The sequence below is a fragment of the Poeciliopsis prolifica genome, unplaced genomic scaffold (assembly GCF_027474105.1).
Source record: "Poeciliopsis prolifica strain line A6 unplaced genomic scaffold, Auburn_PproV2 SCAFFOLD042, whole genome shotgun sequence".
In the NCBI taxonomy this organism is placed as follows: Eukaryota; Metazoa; Chordata; class Actinopteri; order Cyprinodontiformes; family Poeciliidae; genus Poeciliopsis; species Poeciliopsis prolifica.
The window spans coordinates 4,126,338-4,148,157 of NW_026562417.1; the positions used below are offsets into that span (position 1 = coordinate 4,126,338).

General features: G+C 41.1%; 1 protein-coding gene across 3 annotated transcripts in view; it reads left to right on the forward strand.

Annotated features, from left to right (window-relative positions):
* Positions 1-1,775: 1,775 nt before the first annotated feature.
* Positions 1,776-21,820, forward strand: part of etv6 (ETS variant transcription factor 6) — a 31,480-nt gene continuing 11,435 nt past the window's right edge. The window contains exons 1-2 of one of the 3 annotated variants that reach the window (XM_055055642.1): positions 1,776-2,323; positions 6,639-6,768. In XM_055055642.1, the coding sequence (XP_054911617.1) occupies positions 2,288-2,323; positions 6,639-6,768 (166 nt within the window). In that variant the 5' untranslated portion in view covers positions 1,776-2,287. Of the gene's footprint in view, positions 2,324-3,820; positions 6,530-6,638; positions 6,769-21,820 lie in introns of those variants that run through there. The other 2 variants (XM_055055643.1, XM_055055644.1) reach the window with 2 other exon arrangements.

A 21,820-nucleotide genomic window follows, 5' to 3' on the forward strand; every position in this document is an offset into this window, starting at 1 on the left:
GTGTGAGAAATGTCTTAACAGTAAAATGGAAACCCTTAGTGGGATGTTTGAGTGTTGTCTTGAGTGAGATGGAGAGTTAGAGGAAAGCTTTTCTTGTCTTCTTATTAAGTCGTATTTTGCAAATAATTTTTTAAAAATTGGACAGATTCAATTGAACATAAAGACCTGCCCTGATGTGTTGTGAAATAAACTCACAGAGTGGCGACACCCAATGGAGATGACGAGGTACAGCAGTCCATTCTTTTATTTATATGTCCATCCTTCATCTTGCCCCTTTTTAAGATCAGTCATATATGACAAAAACATCATAAAATTCTTCATTTTTACAGCAACTGTGGGTTTGTGGGTATAGTAGTCGTCTTGTGATGGGAGGGTTGTAAGTTTGATTACATGCTTCCTCCTGCCACATTTCAGGCACTTAACCCCAAAATCTACTGATGTATGTATCGGTGTGCGCGAATGGGTGACTGAGACTCTGTAAAGTGCTTTGAGTGGTCAAAATGATTGGAAAAGCTTTTTGAAAGTCCAGTCCATTCAGCAAATTTCATGTATGTTTCTGGTTTGAAGGTATTCCTCCATACTGTCAGAGGGACAGTAAGTTATATCAATGAAGTTTACTTCCCCTTACATTGCTTGTTAGGTGTGAAACTGACCAGTCAAAAACCCCCCCACCCCAAAAAAACTATTTACACATTTTTCAGTGGGACACGTCCAAAAATGGGTGCTTCCATGCTGTGGGAGCGATTTTCTTCCAATGGCAGGACAAACGTTATATACCTTAGCTATTTTGAAACTTTGGGTTGTTTTGTCACATAAAATCACAAAAGAATACACAAAAGGGGCAATATTGTGCATTTTCCAGGGAAATAGTGCAAGTTTACAGCACAATGAAGCAATTGTTACCGTCAGTTACAAAAATTCTATCTATATCAAATATTACCTAAAAGAAATTTGATGTAATTTAAAGCCTTGAAATTGGGCATCCGTATTAGCCTTTAAATGTTTTTACCAGTTTTTCACTAAGTAGCTTATATATTGAGCTCAACAAATGCGCTGTTCCACCGAACTATTTGGTTCTGGCTAGTCTGAAGGAGCTGAGTGAGCGAGTTGCAGGGGAGAGGGGGCCGTGAGGTGGAAGTTTGCAAATTGCAGCTCGGAGGAGGAGTTCCACCTTGAAGGCGGAGCTAGTTCCACCCAGGCGTTCTGCACAGCTGAATGGTTGCCATGGGAGATTAAAGGATTTCTCAAACATACATGAAAAAAATCAACACTCCACTTACGTCTTTGATGAGGGAATAATATAATAATAATATTATAACATGATGTAAAGCTCAAAAAAGTTGATTTAACATAATACTGCCCCTTTAAAATATTTTTATATTTCAACATGAGAAACTCAGGTATTAATACTTTTGGAATGCACTCCAGGTCCACTCATATTGTTTATACTTTTGCTGTTTAATTTTGCTCAACAGGGTCTAATTAAAGTATAGAGGTTAAGCCCATTGTGTAACCGCATTTGCTTTAAGCTTTGATTTAAGGAGTAAATAGAAAACTAGTCTGTGTCAGTGTTTCTGACTCGGCTTGTCGCTGTGTGTAGGCGCGCGCGCGCGCGCGTGTGTGCGTGTGTGTGTGTGTGTGTGTGTGTGTGTGTGTGTGTGTGTGTGTGTGTGTGTGTGTGTGTGTGTGTGTGTGTGTGTGTGTCTTGCAAAGAGATCTGCCGCGATTTCCTGCTTCGGGTTTCCCTTTAAAAGGGGGCAAGGCTCATTGCTGGGAATTCACGTCATTTCGCCGTTTTACACACATCCAGATCAATGAGAGAGAGACACACAGAGAGAGAGACAGAGAGAGAGAGAGACAGAGAGAGAGACAGAGACACACAGAGAGAGAGACAGTCACAGAGAGAGAGAAAGAGAGGAGGAGGAGGGCGGAGGGGGTGTTTCTCTCTTCCAGGAAGGGATTATTAACCAGCGCGGTGCCGACATGTGAAAGAAAACACACGAAAGACAAAAGAAGTTTTCACACCGACAACAGCCGCGCCATGGACCGGGCAAGCAGATAAAGAAGACAGGGGGGAAATACAAGCCGAAGAAGCGGGGCTACAGGAGAAAAACAACTTATTCCATAGAGACGAGACGAGCGCTCGGTGTGCCACTCCTGCCGCTGCAGCTGTTCGGGCTTCTGTGAAGGAAAGTGACCGACACAGGCAGAGAGAAAGAGAGAGAGAGAGAGAGAGGAAGCACGACGGAAAAGTGGAAGGAGAGGGAGAGAAGTTGTCGGGAAGATAATGTCTGAATCCTCCTCCTCTGCTGCTGCGAACAAGGTAACGCCGACCGCCGGGCTAACCGAGCTCCTCTCCTCCGGCAGGAACACTTTCCGCAAACAAGAGAAGAGAAGCTCGCGCCGCGGACGCACGCGTCTGTTTTTGTTGCTCATCTGTTGCTCGCGGCTCGCTCCACGCGCTCGGCTCGGCTCGGCTCGGCTCGCGCTCATGATGATGGTGGTATCGATGGGAAGAAGAGGTCGTGACTGTCGGGAACCGTTTGATTTAAAACACGGGGCGAAAGGACCGCGTGAGAACAGGAGCATACAAACGGCTTTATCAGAGTAAGAGCGGACTGAACTCACTTCACTAACAGCGCTGGAAAACCTCAACTAACGCGACTGTAGCCCCGCACGAAAAGTGGGGATTTCACATCCAAAAGACACGTCGAAAAACAACATTTTAACCTGAATTCGAATGACTGCAAAAACCATGTGTGAGTTTAAGGTTAAAAATTGTAGTTACAGTGTTTTAAAAGCTGGCGTAAAGGTCATGTTGTAAAAACCAAGACTTTATTTTGAAACGCGTCAAAGCATGCGACTCAAAATTACACCTTTTTTGCCCAGAAAGAAAGTGCCTGACCTCCTTTTTGCGAGTTAGAATAAATGGCCGTTTATTGACTTGTAAGAGCCCCTTTATCCACAGGAAAGAGTCATGTTTGTTTTTTGTGAAACATGGTGTTGTCTATGACCACAGAAAATGATCTGCCTTGAAGACAGCCAAAAACCCTGAAATTATTAACACATTTTCAACAATGTCTGATGGAGCTGTGACTAATCAGGCACCAAATCAACAGACTTCTTCTGCTTTGTAGGTCACAATTTACTCCAATTTCTGCTCATCTCCATCATAATGTAATTAAAAAGCAAAATCAAATGATATTCTGGCTATGTTTGATTTTGTTTATCATGCAATTTTCCTGATGGCTCAATACGGTATAGAAAGTAAAATACTGATTTTGAGGGGATGACATGGCCAGGAGCATAATTACTAATCAAGCGAATTGAGGCAACTGCTTACAGTACCTACTAGAAATAACTAGCTACATAAGTGACACACAGCAGGGATATGAAACGACTAGTCCTAGTCCAAACATAGATTTGGTTTTCGAATGAGCCAGAACGACTTATTTATAAAGCATAATGATCAAAAAAGAATCACCAAAAAGCAGAACAGATTGAGACAAATTTCCTTTGATGTGCTCTGATGGGTCATCTGCAGGTTGAATACTAAAAACAAAACCAAAATAAAATTGTTTTCTTTATGTGTTGAACATGTCAAAACTGAAAACGGAGAGTTTCACCTAAACTTTGATGCACATTTTTGAGTAGGTCCATTTTTTAACTACCAGTGCTTCCTCGTCTATAAAAGCCTGAAGAAAACAAGAATGAGAAAGGCAATATATCAGACCTGATATTAGTGATTTTTTTTTTTAATAATGAGTTATGACTTTTAATACTCTGATAACCATCAGCTGATAACCATCAGCTGAAAACCATTTGATGTGAAGTGACTGATCAGGCAGGACATTTGAAATTCATGATCTAGGTCTTATAGAAACCCAGAAAACAGTCCGAAGTGGCAGATGTAGAGCTAGAAATACCAAGGTGTCGTCAGTGTAAAATGTCTGGAGGCAGTGCGAGCTTCTCCGCGACCGGCAGCGAGTGATGTTGCCCTGCTTGTGTGGGATGCTCATTACCGAGTCTGATAAGCGTTTGACCGTCCCCGAGAAGTTCCACCTCCGGCAGCTGGAGAGAAGACGGCTGGCCAGCTTCCCTTCCCTCCCCCACCGTTCACCTTCTCATGAAGGCTCTGCTCCATCACAGGTCACCTTCCCTTTGACTCCATCACATGACCCAGTCTTGACCGACCCAATCCGAGCCGCTGAAGACTCGGGGAAGTGAATTTTTAGACAAGCGGCGAGATGGGCCTTTCCTTTCCAATAGGAGGAAATAGGGGAATGAGAGATTATTGCTTGGCTTCCACAGGAAATTCCTGGTACATGCTGTTGGTATGTAAGGCCTGTCAGTGGCTGGATAGTGACAGGAGGCTGGAACCCAAAGGCAAAGCTTCAAATATGTCTGGAATATGTCTTTAGTCAAAAGAAGGGAAGCTAATGAACGATGGACTCCTTTTTTTTAAAATCAGGACAAATAAACTCCAGAGACATAAGAAATAAGTGACAGAAATTGTTCATTGTTTGCTTGATAGGTTGTGTTTTACTAGGAAAAAAAGCTAAGAAAGGAAACATCCTATAACTTTTCAAAATCCTGCAATAATTTATCTAGGAAAACCTAAAATGTAAAAGATGGATTCACCAGTTAAACAGCCAGTTATTAAAATCAGACAGTTTTCTCTTGACTGGCTTTGACCGATAATCGGTCGCTCAGATTGAACTTTTTTTTCCCACCCTATTCAGTAAATGCATCACAGCTGAAAACTTTGAAAGTCTGAATTTGTGTTAGGTGTCTGTACCGGATCAGCTGCCACATACTGAGTACATTAAAGACATACGCAGCAAACTTCCAGTTGATGCAATAGATTTTCACCACGATTCACTCCCGATCAACATCTTCTTTTGATTGAATGTGACACAGTGAATGAACAAATGAATTAAAATACTGATCTCCAGTTTTCCTCCAGGTCTAACATTCGAATTTCAGTTTTATTTTACATCACTTATTTTCTGGCTTGCACACATTAAACATCTTCTGCAGGTTATTTTATGCAGGTAAGATCTAAGATTACGAAACGATCCCCACTCATGCACCAACTCTTTTATTAAAAGATAGTTAGTGTTGTAATTGCCTTGGTGGTATATGGAGAATCTGCTGTTCAATAGAGACCTTTATCTGTCTTTAACGTCTCAAGACATTACCAGCTTTCTACTTGTTCATAAATGTCAAACTCAACTTTGTGACAATCATAAAATGCAAACTCTGGTAGCAACCATAATGTCAATTAAATAGCTGATCAATGGTGATATTTTAAAAACAGGGACTGAAATAATCCCAAAATATTGGCAGAATATCAATATGAGTACTACACCTGAATCTTAGGAAACTGTGCTTTGCTCACAAAGATATATTCTGATATTTCAATCACTAAATATGCCTTAATATTATTATATTATACGCACAATGGAAACCATCTTCATATCATTTCTGGAGTCTTCTTTTCTTATGTTCTTGGGGGAACAGCCAATCAGCACCAAGGAAAGTGAATGCACCTTATAGATTGGCTGCTTTGCAAATGGTGACCAGCAGCGTATCAAATAGCATTTTTGCATTTATACCAGCTTCACAAGATACATTTTATTTTGAATTTTTAGACATGCGCTACAAAAAACAAAACAAAAAAAGCAGTGGACAGGCAACTTTTGTGTGAATAATTTGGAGTCACATGCGACATATCAATACCAATGTCCCTACAATTCGGCTAATTTACTCATCCCTAATGTAAACGCCTCAACAAATGGCATGTGCAAAGTAAAACAAAGCTTATGCAAATGAGTTTGCAGGTGTTAAATTCGGATCAGCTCATTGGATGTTAAAAAAAAAAAATGGTATCGGTTGATAAAAGTTTGACCCATGCATCTTCAGTCTCACTGCCTTGTTAAATAATCATGCTTTGAAAAATTGACTGAAAAATTGAGTGTATGTTATCAAAATCACAAGATTAATTTGCAGGTTGATATGAAATCAAGGTGAACTTTGCTGGGTTTTTTTCGTGCTTCCTGGAGAAGCTCTATGAAGCTGTCAGTGTGCCTCGTTGGACACTGAAGTTTGGCTATTTCACATAATATTTAACTTGTTCAAACAATGTAAGAGCCGTCTGGCAATAAGTTACCCTTAAACAACTGAAATGTCAACAATTTTTGACATTTCTTGTGATGATTTCAACAGATATTTTCTGGAAATGTCAAAGCCTTTACCAGATTTTCTTGTTTTTGGAAGTGCTTAACCTGAAGTTAAATCGAAGTTTATTGTGTTTGTTCCTAAGAGTCTAAAGTTCAGTCTTGCCCGACGGTGCAGAACCTCGGTGTCCTGCATAGCAACACATGTGCTGAAGCATGTGTGGCATTCTGTGTCCTAAAGCCTCCAGAAAGCCAGTTCATGACTCAACAGGGCAGCGTAGCGGTTTATTAGTGCTGCATTTTCCTCTGGCTGCAGCGGTTGCTGTGGGAGCACGGCGAGGCGAGGCGAGGTGAGCCGAGGCGGGCTGGCGGCTTGGCGGGGCGGCTGTTTGGGTTCAGGGCCGGTGCATCTCTCGGAGCTTTGTGAGCCATGCTTTGTGTCTCTGTGTCTATTCATAGCAGGAGAGGAGCTCTTTCAGTCCTTCCGCGAACCTGCTGCCAAACTCCACTTCCTCCCCCGTCCATGCTCCCGCCGCGAGGCCAGCCAGCAGAATGGAGGACGAGCCTGCCAGGCTGCCTGCACACCTGCGTGAGTCATAAAAAAAAAAAAACCCAACACACACACACATGCAAAACACACGGTGACTCTCCCACACACGTATCGATCGCTTGGTCATCTGAACAGGACAGATGGGCAGATTCCCCACCTCATTTCACTCTTTCGGCTTTTCATCGCTTGGCCCACGTAGTGACCCTTTAAATCGGTTTATTTTCTTTTTCAGACACAAGAATCAGTTGATATATGTGGGTGGGATTCTCCCGTTGACACAGTTTGAGCTTCAGGAGATTGCAACGTCACGGAGAAGCAAAAACACCACCATAATTTCCAAATATTACAGAATATAACCCATCATTTCCGATCAGCCCGTTTTCACAGCAGAGGTCAAATTTCAGAACCTGAACTGATGGACCTACTGCACTGGAAAAAGCAACTGTACCTGCGTTTCCATTGACCGCAACATTTCACAAATTGGAATTACAAAAATAAATTTGTTCAATGAAAACATCCCAACTTAAAAAAAAAAATCACTTTTTTGATAGAGAGTTTTGGTGCTAGGAGGTGTTAGCTTTTTTACCCTTCTGTAATGAGTGTCATGCGCAAAAAAGCCATGGAAACACTTTTTTCACATCACACAAGTCAAATGATCGACAGCTGGATGTTACAGCTGGCGGAAAAGATGAAGACGACAGGAAGTGGAGGAAGGATGATGGCGCAGCATGTTTTTTGTTTTTTTTAATGACTTGCATGAAGGGACCTATTCCTATGTGATTTTAATCGTGTTTTTTAATTAATACAAACACCACAATTGTGAAATAGTGATTTTCCCACATTAGTGGAATATCAACAGAGTTTTACACACTCTTGTAATAGAAACGCATCCATTCAGGTAACATAGAACTGAGGAAAACAGGCCTCAGAAAGAACGTAGAATTTAGATGTAGAGAGGGAAGACACTGCTGGAGGAGGGGAGCAGGAGGGCCGCGGCGGCTGACAGCTTGTGGAGGCGGAAGAACGTGTGGTGCTCACATTAATCTTGGTTTCACGTTTTAGCTCAGCCCATTCATTACATAAAATCTTTATTTCCCCCCTTCTTCTAAGTCTCGAATTAGAGATGTCCTTGATTGGTGTGGTATGTACCGACAAAATGACTTCATCTGTTTGAGAAACTGCAGTAACAATGACTGCTGCAAGTGGAAAGACGAGAGGCAGCGCTGTGGAATAGAATGAAGTTGGATCAATCTCACATTTTTCCATTGTTTCTAAATAGATCAGGTTCACAACAGCTGAATTTTCCTCTTTGAAGACCAGCAGAGCTTCTTGAAGCCCATATATATAGAAGCTTGGAAAAGTAGAACACAATTTGTCTCCAGAAACGCTTCTTGCTCGCCTTTTTGAAACTAATTTGAAGTCAACTTTCAGTTACATATGGAAAACTTAAGACAACAAAACATTGCTTAAGCACAAATACGTGATGTGCTAACATTGTTTAGTTAGGGAGACCAGAAAAACCACTGGAGGCAGCATTTTAAATTTACAGAAGTTAAAATGTCTCACATAAACAAATGTGCGCAAATTATTGTTGATATTCCACTAAGGTCAAACAAATACTATTTCACAATTAAAACACAATTATAATCACATGCGAACCAGTTTGTTCATATGAGAAGTCATTAAAAAACATGAGGGGCCATCATCCTCCTAGCATTTCCTGTGATCTTCTGTTTTGTTTGCCAGTGATAACATCCGGTCGTCGATCATGCGACTCCTGTGATGCGAAAAAAAGTGATTCCATTGCAGTTTTGTGAAATACACAAAAAGAGACCACCTAATCCTTGCTCAAAAAACTTTTTTTTTATCAAAAGACCTACGAGTTTTTTAAATTGGCACATTTCCTTATTTTTGGAATTTCTATTTGCATAATTTTCATGTCAATTGTTCTCACTTGGAAACCCGACTGGATGGATACTAAATAGGCAGTTGGTACGATTCCATTCCTACAGTTTAAAGACATTTTAATGAGATGCCCGAGAAAGTAGTTGAGTGATTGGAATTTTCTGCTGTCATTGTGAGTATAGACTAAAATTTAGCACGATTTAGCACCTATCTGCCAGAGTTTGGTGTATTTCTGTTATAATATACTCGGGCCATGAATTGTCACTGAGGGATTTCATCCTTCTTGTGGGGATGAAGGCATTTCTCGAAGCGGTGCTGTGCAAAGCAAGGACTTTTTTACTGGAAACGATAAACATAAGAAAGCTTTGGGAAAAGGTCTGTTTTGATTTGGCACAGAACGTCAGTTTGTTAGTTTACTGGAGAGCTCCTTTGATTTTCAGATCATCCATTGTTTGACATTACTGGGAGCCTAAATCGGTGTGAACTGCTGAGAGGAACTTAGTTTCTATTGGTTCCTGTGAACACCTAGAAGGGAGTGACCGCTTACTCTTCGGCCAGAACCAATAAATACTAACTGCAGCTTTTAAATGTTCCTTAATTGGTTGCATTGAACTTTGCAACAGCAGAATGTTTATTTTGCAGCTCGGATTTGGCTGCTTATGGTCATTCATCATCTCTCACCCAATGAAATGGGAGGCGAGGCTGGAGCAGGGCCAGAAGATAATCCAACCGTTCAAAGAGTAACCCAGACCCGCCGGATCAGTGCACCCGTCAATGTTTAACCCGCGTGTTTATTTATTTTTTTCTCACAAGTGTGAAGTTCAGGGCTTTCTGCAGGGCGTTAAGACTGGCTGTAGCTGGATGAGACGAACAGGAAACTCCCTCAGCGCACTTCCTCTTTTGCATTGTTGCAGAAAAAGGAAGAACGCTCAACAGGTCCGCGTTGGGCTTCCTGCCGCGCGAGCCGTCGGGTCAGTTCACATCCGCAGACATGTGGAAGTTCTACTTTGTTTTTCAGTCATGTGTCAAATAAAAGCTCTCAGCGCGCCGACCCGTGTCGCACTTCAGGCCGGAAAAATGCCCCTTCTTTCATTGTTTGGTTTGAGGCTTCTGCTGGCGGGGGATTCCTTCTCCTCGCTCGAACAGAAGGTGGCTTGTCTCGGCCGTGGCCGATCCAAAAACACCTCTGCTTGTCCTTTCTCCAGTTTTCTGTGCAAACAGCACATGCTGGAAAACAAGCTGCCCATTAACCCCCCACACTCTGAGTGAGAGAATATCCTGAGGGGAGGCCGGGGTGGAGGGAAAGAAAAAAAAAACAGAAGATGAGAAGGAGGAGGGGGAGTGGGGTGAAAAAAAAAGACAGAAAGAAAAAGAATGAGGGAGGAAATTGCAGTGTGGGCAGAAATCCGCCTTCTCCATTTCCTGGGGAGGAAGTGGATTAGATCGGAGAGAGTTGCAGCCTGCTCCTCACACTGAAGAATGCTACCAGGCTTGATTTTTAACCCTCTCAGTCACACTTCCCTGGAACGCTGCAAAGGTGCATTCAGAAAGACTTTCCTTTGCTAACAATCTAAAAAAAATGTCCATAGTATAGATAGTCAAGGATGCAGGGTGTTCACTTCTTTAGGTTATGAATTAATTATAACATTTATCTAAGAAAGTTTCTGACAAAGAGATTTCAAAATGACATCCCATCCTACCTAACCAAGGTTTGATGATTGTCCTAGTAACAACATCAAAGCTATCTAAAAATCTATATTTTCAGCCAGTATTGACGTTTTATGCTTGCCTACAGTAAATTCGGGCCACTGCTGAGTGATTCGGCTGGTATTCACACTGCATGATAAAATGCCACAGAGTCACTTGCCTGGTAAAAACCAGATTCTGGTTCTACGCTTTGCTTTGTGCAGAAGGCCTGCACCTCTTGGGAAATGCTTGTTTCCTGTGGATGTAGCCTCTGTTGAAGCCCAATCGCTGCAATGTACATAACAAGCCAGCTCAGTGGTAAAGGAAGCTAACAGAAGCTAACAGCAAATGCGTGCGCCGTAAAAAGCTAACATTCAGCCTAGCCCCTTCCTTTGCTATTAGCAGAGCCAACTGGAAAATCAAACTTGTATGTGTGAAGTTGAGCAATAACATCACCGGCAATAAAATGTCGTTAACGTTCCTCTTGCTCTAACTTTTACTCAGTATTTGGAAGCGCAGCCAAAACCGACTGAACGGCTATAGTCACTTCCTCTGCTGGCGTTGTTACAGGCAGACTACGATTCTAAAACGGCGCGGAAAATCAACGCCATTGTTCACAACTGTTTGCTGATTGACCCGGTTGAAACTTAACTGTAGAAATCCAGCTCAATGGAAGAAATCCCAGCTGGACCAGTGAAGGGATGTGAGAATTAAGCAGAGTTGACTTGGAAATCAATGACCTGTCCTCATAATCACAGTACCTGCAGATAATTTGCAAGCAAAATACTTAGATTGCTTTTATTTGAAAAAGAATCCCCAGTATATATTTTTTCTGCTCCTGAAATAATTCACGTTCAGAAGCATTTTATTGATGCCAAAGGGAAATTAAATGTTGTACCGCACATCAATTCAAATTCTTCAGCGTTATTGTAGATAGCGATGGATGTTGTTGATATTGATCATTTTAGGCATATTCTCATTGTCCATAACATTTATTAACTGCCCGCCTTTTTCATGACTGGAATTATTTCCATACAGCCAAGTTTATCTTTGCTGGAATCAGGACAATAAAGTAGTAGCCTTCCTTCAGCCAGCTGAGCAGCAATATGTAGCCCTACAATACAATAAACTGAAAAGGTCAGGAATGACCTTTTCAGTTTCATATTGTGCTTATTGCACAATATAAAAAGCCTACAAAGGCTATGGAGGAACTGAAGACCTGGATTTTTCTAAAATCCAGAAAATATTAGGGACTCATAATATATCAGCATTAACATTGGTATTGCTCATTTTAAGCATATTGTACATATTTAAATCTTAATAAATGTGAAAATGATATTTTATTTATTTGTCATTCTGCCTCGTAAAGCACACTGAAATAGATGATGACACCTATGGATAAAAGCAGAAATCAATACAAATAACTGACTTTGAATCAAATTGTGAGCCTAAAATTCAGAATCAAATTGTGAGATAGTAAAAGATTCCCACCCCAACTAGAAACCTTAAGCCAAGTAATATTGAGTTGACTACCGAAGGAACAATTTGTCCCACGTAATGCAACTTGGCTTCTAAAAAAATTCCTCACACAAACGCTGATCAGCTGAATTTGTCGGGTTCTAATTTGGCCGCGAAATGGGTTTGTTGGTCAAAGTGTCGTCGTGGGCCTCAAACGTGCCACGAGTGAGTTGTATTTAGTTAAAAAAATAAATAAACAAAGAAGGAGATGAATTATTTAAAGACCTGCATCACTGAGTGATGCTCCCAATGCACAATAAACACGGCATGCAGAAGGAGCAGCGGCTGTCGGAAGGGAACAATCTTCCAGGATGGTTTGAAAATAACAAAAAAAAATCTATGTCCATGGAAACAAGGCTAGTTTCCTTGGTTTTTGTGTATGCGTGTGCGCGCGTGTGTATGAGCTCACAGCTGGGTTTGCACTGTGCATGCTTGTGTGCGTGGGTGGATGAGTGTGAGTGAATCTTGTGCCTTTGTGGAAAGCTTGCCAGAGGTAGTGTAGATGTAGACTGTATGCATGCCCCACCACCTTCTTGGCTTCCTTTGGCCTCTGTTTCTTTATGGTCTATAAGCTGTTTTACTGTGGGGGAGCTGGTGTACAAGAAGTGTGTGTGTATGTGTGTGGGTGTGTGTGCGTGTGTGCGTGTGTGTGTGTGTGTGTGTCGTGTTTGTTGGGTCTTTCTGAGGGGAAATTTCCGGCCCCTAGAAGCAGCTCTGTCCTCAGGAATTTCCTGAGTGGGCAGACGTTGCTTCCTGAATAAATGTTGTTGTTGTTTTGTGCATGTGTGTTAATCTGAGTGTGTGTGTGTGTGTGTGTATTGTAACTTTTCTTTTTTTTTCTCCTGTGAAAGGGAAACTGTTCTCACACAGGCTAACGAAGCTGAGCGCAGCCCCCTTCTCTTCCTGTTCGCGACACACTCCACATGGTGCTTCTGACGTGGGGGTGGTGGGCTGACTGTTCTCATAACATCACAAAGCACACACACACACACACAGCCACGCACGCACACAACCATCTATGGTGCGGTGATTTTACGCTTTTATAGGAAATGCAACTAAAGCTGCAATAACTGGAAATTCTCTTCCTGTTGTTAAACTTTGTTTAATAGAATTCCTTCCATATGCTTCCCAGACACTTTGGATCTTGTGGCTCTTCCCTGCCACATTGGAAGTAATGTGTTTTTGTTTGGTTTGGATTGAGGAAAAAGACGAGATGAACAGACCACCCAGTCATTTATGCAGAAAAAGACTTCAAGGACATTTCCACCACCCAAAAAAAGATCTTGACACTTTTGAAGAGTCAAAACCATCAAAAACCAGCCTAAGGACTGACATTCTACGTCTCGGCTTTCATTTCCTCATCAGCCTGGATTTCCAACAGTTCGGCTTGGCAGGAGCCTTTTAGTTGGACTTGCTTCAGGGTCCAAACTGAAAATGTTTTCTGTTCATAAATGCAATTTAGCAAAGTTTGCAAGATCGCTCATGAGCACCGGGCATGCCTGTGCTGGTGCGAACAGAAACCGGGGCCTTGGTTGATTCTTGGAAGGAAATACCAGATAGCAACATCAAACGTAGAAAGTAAGACAAGAAGAGGAGCAAAATGGGGAGTGAGGTTGAATTCTCAAAGACAAAAACATGAGTACAAGGTATAATACAAGATATTATGCAAATATGTATATATAATTAGTTACATTGTATATAGTATATGTATAAGATTGTATAACATATATAAGATTATGTATAACATCAATATATATAATTAATATGATACTAATTATTTTTTACTTCATTTTTCTTACATTATGTTTTACTTATTTTTTATTTTTTGTGTGCTATGCTGAAAAAGCACAATTTCCTGTTTTTGAGGATTAATAAAGTGTTATTATCTATTACTTTCTATAGTAAAATTATCATACTTGATGAAGATGATTCAAATTCAAAGAAACATCAGCACAAGGAAGAATAGCACATTTTTGACACTCGAATAATTTTAAACAAATAAAGATAAAAACATATCTGCCTCTGAAATCTGTGTAAGGAGATAATAAATGTAGCAGGAGTGGACAATGTAAGGATGTTGGCTTGTGAAAGATTAGTCATTTCAAGATCATGAGTCGCTTCGTTAGACAAGCTGTTACAGTTTTAACATAAAATTAACACTATTAAAATAATATAAAAATAATTTAGAAATGTGTTCAATAGAAAAATCTGCTAATAGGTGAATCTGAAAATATTTTACAATCTAGGCAGGAATGTAATACCTTCTGTAACAGAAGGCATTTTGTGTTTGTTTACCATGACCAACACAACTACTGCTACTGATGTTAATAATACATAAAATAATCATATAGAAAAACCAGTTTGGGCTCAATTCAGGTCTTACATATGTCCTTCATAATAAAATTATATAGTAAATTTATATTGTGTATACTGGCAAAATAATAATAATTTACCTTTGCCATATTTTCCCACTCTAAGCATAGAATGATTTCTGTACTTTTGCTCTGACTGGAAGTCTTCTGGATAAACGGAGACTATATTTCTCACAAATGTAGCTACATGTCAGTTCTTAGTGACGGATAGCTTTAACTTACCAAGTTGGTGTACTGCAAACAGTACGCTGATTTGGTTGAATATAAATCATCAGTGTGCAAACAAACATTTTAGAAACCTTTGCTACGCCATTGTACCAGTAAGCGTTGCATGGCTAAGCATAGGCTAATGTAGCTTTTAAAGCACAACACAACCAAATGTAACTTTATGTCGAATTAACACAGCAACTTGATAGAACTTGTAGCTTACCTGAAGTTTCACAATAATGTACAGCTGAAGATTAGCACTGCCACTCAGCCTGAAATCACAAAGCAGTTTGCTTCTGAGACAGGAAAGAGAAGATGGTTAAATGATTTGTAACCTTTGAAGGAATTGCAGAAAACGTTCCTCTTTGATTCTATAAAGATTGTACTTTGCTTGGCGAAATTGGCAACCCTATTAAACTGACATACATACAAACCGATTACATTCTTAAGGTTAGCTTCACACAGACTTTATTTTGGACAGTTGAGCACACCAAGGTCATAAATCTTTGTTGAAGCTGTTTGCGTCACTCAGAGTCGAGGTGGAGTTACATTTCTCAGAAATACAGTCCGACTATCCCAGAAGCTCTGAGTCAGAATCTGGCATTTCAGAATACATTGGAGATTTCTTTGACTTTTAGCACTTTGTTTCAGCATTCCATGATTGCAACAATAAATTCATTCTTCTGGCCTTTTATTGAAGATTTCCACCAAAACAAAAAAACATACCTGGAATGAGAATATGTTATTACAGAAAAGCAGATAGGAGAGGTGTAGGGTGGATTCACACCAGCTCTGTTTGGTTAGTTTTAATTAAACTTTAGTTTGTTTGCCTGTAAAGCTCGGTTTGTTTGGGGAAGTGTGAATGCACAAGCGAACTCCGATGTGGAACAAAAAAGCCAACTCTGGTCCGCCTGAAAATCTATGTCTGTTTGGTTGAAATGAATTCTGATGCAATTCGAATTCCTGAGTTAAAACCAAGTGGACAGAAGACCACTCCAAAAGCAGGAAGCGGACTATAGCGCAGGGCATGCTGGGTATATACAACCAAAATCAAACACACAAGTCTCTTGCTAGCGGAAGAAAGGAATAATTTCCCTTTTCAAAGACAAAAGAGAAAACCTGGAACTGCTAAAATGTTGACGCCACTCCATATTGGTTTAGATTTTGTGAAGAAGGAAGTTGCGTTTAGTGTCTTCAGAGTTTTTGGTGCAGCACCATCACAAGCAAGCAGGGAAACGGGACTTTCAAAGAGTTAGATTAATTTGATGCAGTTCGGTGTGAAAGTGAACCATGCCAGCTGAAAATGTAACAAATGTTACAAATTTGCTCCCCCAATAGATCGCTACTTAGAGGAACAGGAGGTAAAACCAAGCGGTTCTTTCCAAGAAACCCTAGTTTTATATCACCAATATGCATCCAAAATCATTTCCATATTAGTTAAATTGTTACATTTGATACAAACTGTATTGATGTTTTGCCAACAGCAGGTTTTATTTTATGCCTAAATGCATATTTGCATTAGATAAGATCAAAATAAGCGTTACCCTACTTTAAATACTAACTGCCCATTGTTCACCTGAAGAGCAGTATTAAATGATACTGTGCACAGGTGTGTTGGTTGCTTCAAGACTACCTTTGGTTACCAGGCTCCTTTGAAGTAGCTGCATTTCCTAAAAAAAAAAAAAAAAGAAAAAAAGAAGAGTGGCAGTTGGCGCTGGATTCAGGAACCAACCGTACAAGAGTCGGCTTGCTCCCACTCTCAACAGCTTACTATCAAAAACAGGTCGCGCTACTTCCTGGCCATAAAAGTTCAGTGTGATTGATGAGCTGCTTTACGTTTGTTTTGACTGGATGGAGTCCAGTTTAGCCGGACGGGGACAAGCACGTGCATGCCGGTGGCGGAAACACAGGATGTATGGGAGGGTTGAGGTGGGGGGCGCGGGTACTTTGACTGAAAAGTAAAAGTGCGTGTGTGTCTGTGTGAGTGTGGACGGGGATTTTTCCCTGCCACACCCACCTGAGAGGGAATTAATGCGCACAAAGCAAGAGAAGATGAATGCTAAGTACATACTAAAGTTAGGAAATGTGCAACTCTCATCCCCTCATGTTCCTGAGTCAGGGTGTTAGTGGGTCACCTCCTTTCTCCCTCCTTCTCCGTCTGAAGAAACAAAAGCCTTGTCTCGATGGAGATAGCAAAACTTATGTCCGCCTTCTTCTGGGCTGTGAGAAATGGAGTAATATTTGCTCAAGAGGCCGGTGACTAAGTGACTTTGAGTTTTCTCAGTTTGGATATTATTCATCCAGGTCAGGGTAAGGAGAAATTCTCAGTCTGAGATGGATATGTATCGGCTATGTGTGTGTTTATCAAGTCCTAGAGTCTGGGGTTTGAAAATAATATCTGATCTGACTTTCACATCCCATTAATCTGTGATTTAGTTCCAGTTTCACAGGTTTGAAAAGGAAATGGAACCCTGAACAATAAATGGAAATGGAACACCTGTTTGAGTCAACAAACAATGCTCGGAAAACTTCATGTTTTCCGATCAATATACCGTATGATATGCAGGACCAGAACAGCTACAAAGGAATGCTAGCTTAATACAAAGTTAAACGTAATCTTTTTGTGGCCGACCCTAGAGAACCCGTCTGGTGACATGGCAGGGGAAAAACGCTATTGCTACTACAACTTCGGGTTAAAAAACCCCCATACAAAAACCACTGTCTTCCTTCAAAATATTCAGTTGTCAACAGGAGTATGAAGCATCGCCATGACAGGAACAAACTATAGCCCGATTTGTCCAGAACATTAGGTATTCATATATGAAGTGACCAAAACTACAAATGTATTTAAAGACCAGCAAACAGGTGTTCTTATTGAGTATAGTAGAGCAATACAAATCAATGAATAATAAAATTATTGCTCGTCAGTGACAAATTATTACAAATATTGAAGTTCACCTTGAAGATTTCTTGTAAGGTAACAGAACCAAGCATCAGTGGTGCGAGTGAGACTGGTGTCACGGTATCGGACGGGACCTTGCGGGGCAGAACGGACCTCATTAACTCATCTGACTGAGAGGGGAAGTTAACTGCTTCTGTACCGCAACAACGAAACAAGATACCGATGATCTCATCCTCCTCTTCCCTCCATTCATCCCAATCGCTTATGAGTTGCCTTGGCAACTTGAGAGCTGCGTGCGTGTATGTGTGTTAGCAAGCATTAGCGGGGGCCTGAGAAACCACAGAGTGAAAATTATGTGTCATCAGAGAGGATTAGGAGCCCACGGTTTAGTCGAGGGTTTGGGATCCTGCTGTTGTCGTGCTCGAGGCTTTTTTTCTTCCTCCTCCCAGAGTAAACACACACACACACACACACACACATGCATAGTCACATAGTATACAGATTCATGAACCTCTTTAATCTGAGATGTGTTCAGCAGGGATCCTGATGAAACGGAAATCTTGAAATTGATTTTTGTTCCTGCAACATGCAACAAATCTGGTTCAGAGTTTGTAACTGAAAACAGACAGAGCAAATTCACCAGCACCAAATAGTGTGTGAATGTACTGAGTGCACGTTAGGACAGAAGGTGCTCTTCTTCCTTCTCTGTTACCTGACCATGTCATCCATTTTCCTCCCCATTTAATGTTCAAATTTCCAAAATATTTGCTGTTCAGGGTTTTAAATTTGATTTTAAATATGCAGATTCCTGGCATTCATTACAACTTCCAAACGACAAATGTAACTGAAGCACTTTATTAACTTCATCAAATTGTTTACAAACTTTTAATTAGTTATCTATGACTTCTTGTTTCTCTATTGTGGAAATGTGATGTAACCCAGAGTCTCTTCTCAGTCATTCAGGTTCAGCAGATATGTGTTTATCTTCATAAGTCAGGAAATGGCTACAAGGGAATAAGTACTCGCCCACATTTAGAGTTAGAGCAATAATTAAAAAGTTTTAAACAACTGGAGCGATGACAAACACTGTGGAGACCCTACTTTATCTTTCCACCGCACATAAGGAGGAGGATGGTAAAGGACAATAAAGTCTTCAAAGCTCACTGCACCAAAGGCAAAAGCTGACATTTGGTGACTTTCTAGTCAAACAAACTAGAATTCAAACTAAACAGGTTTATGGGAGTGTGCTGTTTTCTATATGGTAATATTTATCAGGAAATTTCAAAACCAAAACTTTTAATTTTTAGTGGTTATTTGTGGTTTCTGTAGCACATTTGGCCGACACAGTTTATTCCTAAAGTTATCAGTGATGCCTGTTACTAGAAACAATCTGTTGCTTGGATTATCATCATTTCTATGCATTGAGGAAATAGCTGCTCCATGAAGCAGGAAGTTTTTTGTATGTAGCATCTGTTATGGATATGTGGGCTGGCAAGACTGAAACAGAAAAAGATACTTGGTTTACGGTCTTGGTGACAAATTTAAAACATTTTCTGTTTTCGTAGTGGAAGCCATTCTAAATGTTCACTTTGACTGACAGCTTGTGAATTTGGCGTCATCATTCTCCCCAAGGGCTTGTAGATGTTAGGATCTATGGGTGCTTGACTTTATGTATATAGATATGTATTGTTATGAAGAAACTTTTCATGAACCTGTTTTATAGTCTGATTCCCCTTGTGGACTTTGCTTACTGTGCAGATTAGATCCTAGAATAAACACAAGTTGCCACAGAAATAAGTTAAGGAAGGAATTGGAGACTGAACATGACGTCCGGCTCTGGAAACTCGATCTGCTCTCCGGATTAGTTATCCGTTTCCCTTCCTTTGTGCCTTTCCTTCCTCTTCTTGCATATTTGTTAAGTCCTATTGCTGTTTTATCCACACTGCCTTAATTTATTGTCTTGACGCACCATCCGCTGCTGCTCTCGCCACACTTTCTTTTCTGTTTCCTCTCTTCCTTTTTTTTCGTCTCTATGCCGCTGTCAGTTACTGAACCTCCCTGCGCTGCTCTCTAACCCTGCCACAGGAAGTTTCCTGTGCTGAAAAGAAGCCCACGCTGGATTACTTCCTGCCAAAGAGCGTTGTGGGACACGTTTGTTTGGGCCCCCTTCTTCCTCCTCCTCCTCCTCACTCCTTCTGCTCCCCTTGCTGCTTCCTCCTCCGGGCCCCGTGCAGATGGCCGAGGCCGGCAGACCGGATCTCACAGGGCTTTTGGAACAGGCGGAACGGCTCTCCGGCCCTGGAAAGAGCATACCGCAGGCGTGACCTCTTGACCTGAACTTCACTTCTGCCCTCCCTGGCTTCACCGCTCTCACAAATCGGCCACGGGAGAAGAAAGTACAGCTGGTGCACGTCGTGCAGATGGCAACTAAGTTGGGGATGCATTCATTACCACAGTTGCCGTGGTTCTATTTTTACAGTACGGAAATCTACCAACGCATTTCTGATGGCAAATTTGACTTGTGCTGAGCTGATTTTTGTCAATAAAGCAGAAACCCAACAAGAAAATAGGATCCAACTTTTTTTCTTTTGTTCGCAACCCTTGTTGTGAAGCACCTTAATCCTATTTGCAGACACCTCCCTCAGACGGCAGGCTGAGGGTCCGAGCTGTGCTTCAGATAACCTCGACCCTCCCTGGCTTATCGCCAACTGAATATAGAGGACTGGAAGGAAAGGGAAGAAACAGAAGTCTGACAATCTGGACAGAGTGTCATTTTAGATCGATTGCTCTCTGAAAACTTCCTTTGTTTGACATGTCGGGGTGAGCGGAAAGCGAGGGGGAGGGAGTGGAAGCAGACACACGGTTCTTATTACTCGTGTGACAAGTGACATTGGCGGCCAAAGATAACAGCTGCCCGACTCCCAGAGGAAGTGTTCGAGTCTGTCCGATAAGTCAGGCGTAAGAACTGAGCGGCGTGTGCTCGGTGTGGGCGTCGTGGATGGTCTGATCAGAGCGACACACGCTTAGCGGTTTGATTTCACCTGTGCGAAACAGAGAAGAGGATACAGGAAAGAAAGGGGAGGTGAGCCTGAGTCATACTGTAGATCATCAGGTTCCAGCAAGAGACGAGCGATATGATGAGGTGGCAGTATCGCATGCTGACTGGTATAAATGCAGGCCAAAATCGGTTGCTGAATGGTTTTGGTGGTCGATTTGAAGTTTTAACCAAATATTTTTTTGGTAATGATATTTGAGACAAAAACAAACTAAAAAAGATCATAAAGTTGAAATTATTATTCATTATAATTTAAGTATATTACTTCCTTGCAAAGAGTGTAGCATGAAAAAATTCAGCAACATTTTCTAGGAAGAACTTCAGAAGCATTAAGTAAATAATAACTATTAATTTTCAAACATAGTTATTTCGTCCTTCAGCTGTCTTAAGAGACAAAGTTACTTAGACGCTATGGTCTGGTGGTGTTGCACTGACCCTGCATCTGTTTTATAATTTTTTTATGTGCGTGGTTTCAGAAAGTGACAGTCCGACAGGACAACCCTCCGCTTCCTCCTTGTTCTTTCTGTGATTCTCCTGAGCATCACACCAAGACCGCGGAAGAGATCAACGTCTTGTATGCCTTCCTAATCAGTTCTGCTTGATTCTTCCATCAGTGCTCCGTCGGGGCTTTCTCTGGTGGAATGTCAACCTGGTCAATCAAAAGGAGTTGTGAACGATGTCAATGTTCTGCACTATTTCAGTATTGTACTGTCGTTTTCTCAGTAGCAGCGGAGGAAGTGAACGTAGATGTTCAGTCTGTGTTGGTCACGCTCCCAAACATTAGCAGGCATTTCGTTCAGCTTGGCACTTCTCTCTTTGCAGTGGAGTTTGGTTGTTTACAGCTCAGCATTAAGCATGAGCATAGGATTGTCATATTTCATACATCATGACCAAAAAGTGGTGACTGGGTGAAATCTTAAACCTCAACACAGTCCACGCCTCCAGGAGGGAGTCGTTTATCAATAGCCGAGGGTCCAGAGCTTGTCCATCAGCGTCATTCAGCTTCTGCTTCTGTTTTGTGGCATGAGCCAAACTCCACCCACATTGACGACATTTCTAACTCCATCTGCACATAGTCAACTGTAATGAAATGTTGTCTCCTGACTATCAATATTATTGGCAATAAGTTGACCCATTGCTTGGTTTTATTTTGGTTTCATGAATGGTCCAAGTTTTGTTGGCATCAACTTGCCTTTGGAAATACAATTAAATGAGAGATTTCAGCTTTTTCTTTCTTTTTTTAATATAATTCTCTAGATAGTTAAATTTTTTGATAAATTACATCTACAAATGTTCATAAAAATGCTTGTAAAAGTTTTTGTTGTTGTTGTTTTTAAATGAATTAGTGGAGAAGTCAAACTGGGATTGTCTGGAGTCCTTCTACATCCAACAGAGAACACATTGAAAAGGGGAGAGATAGTCTTGCTAGATGCTACTATTTTACAT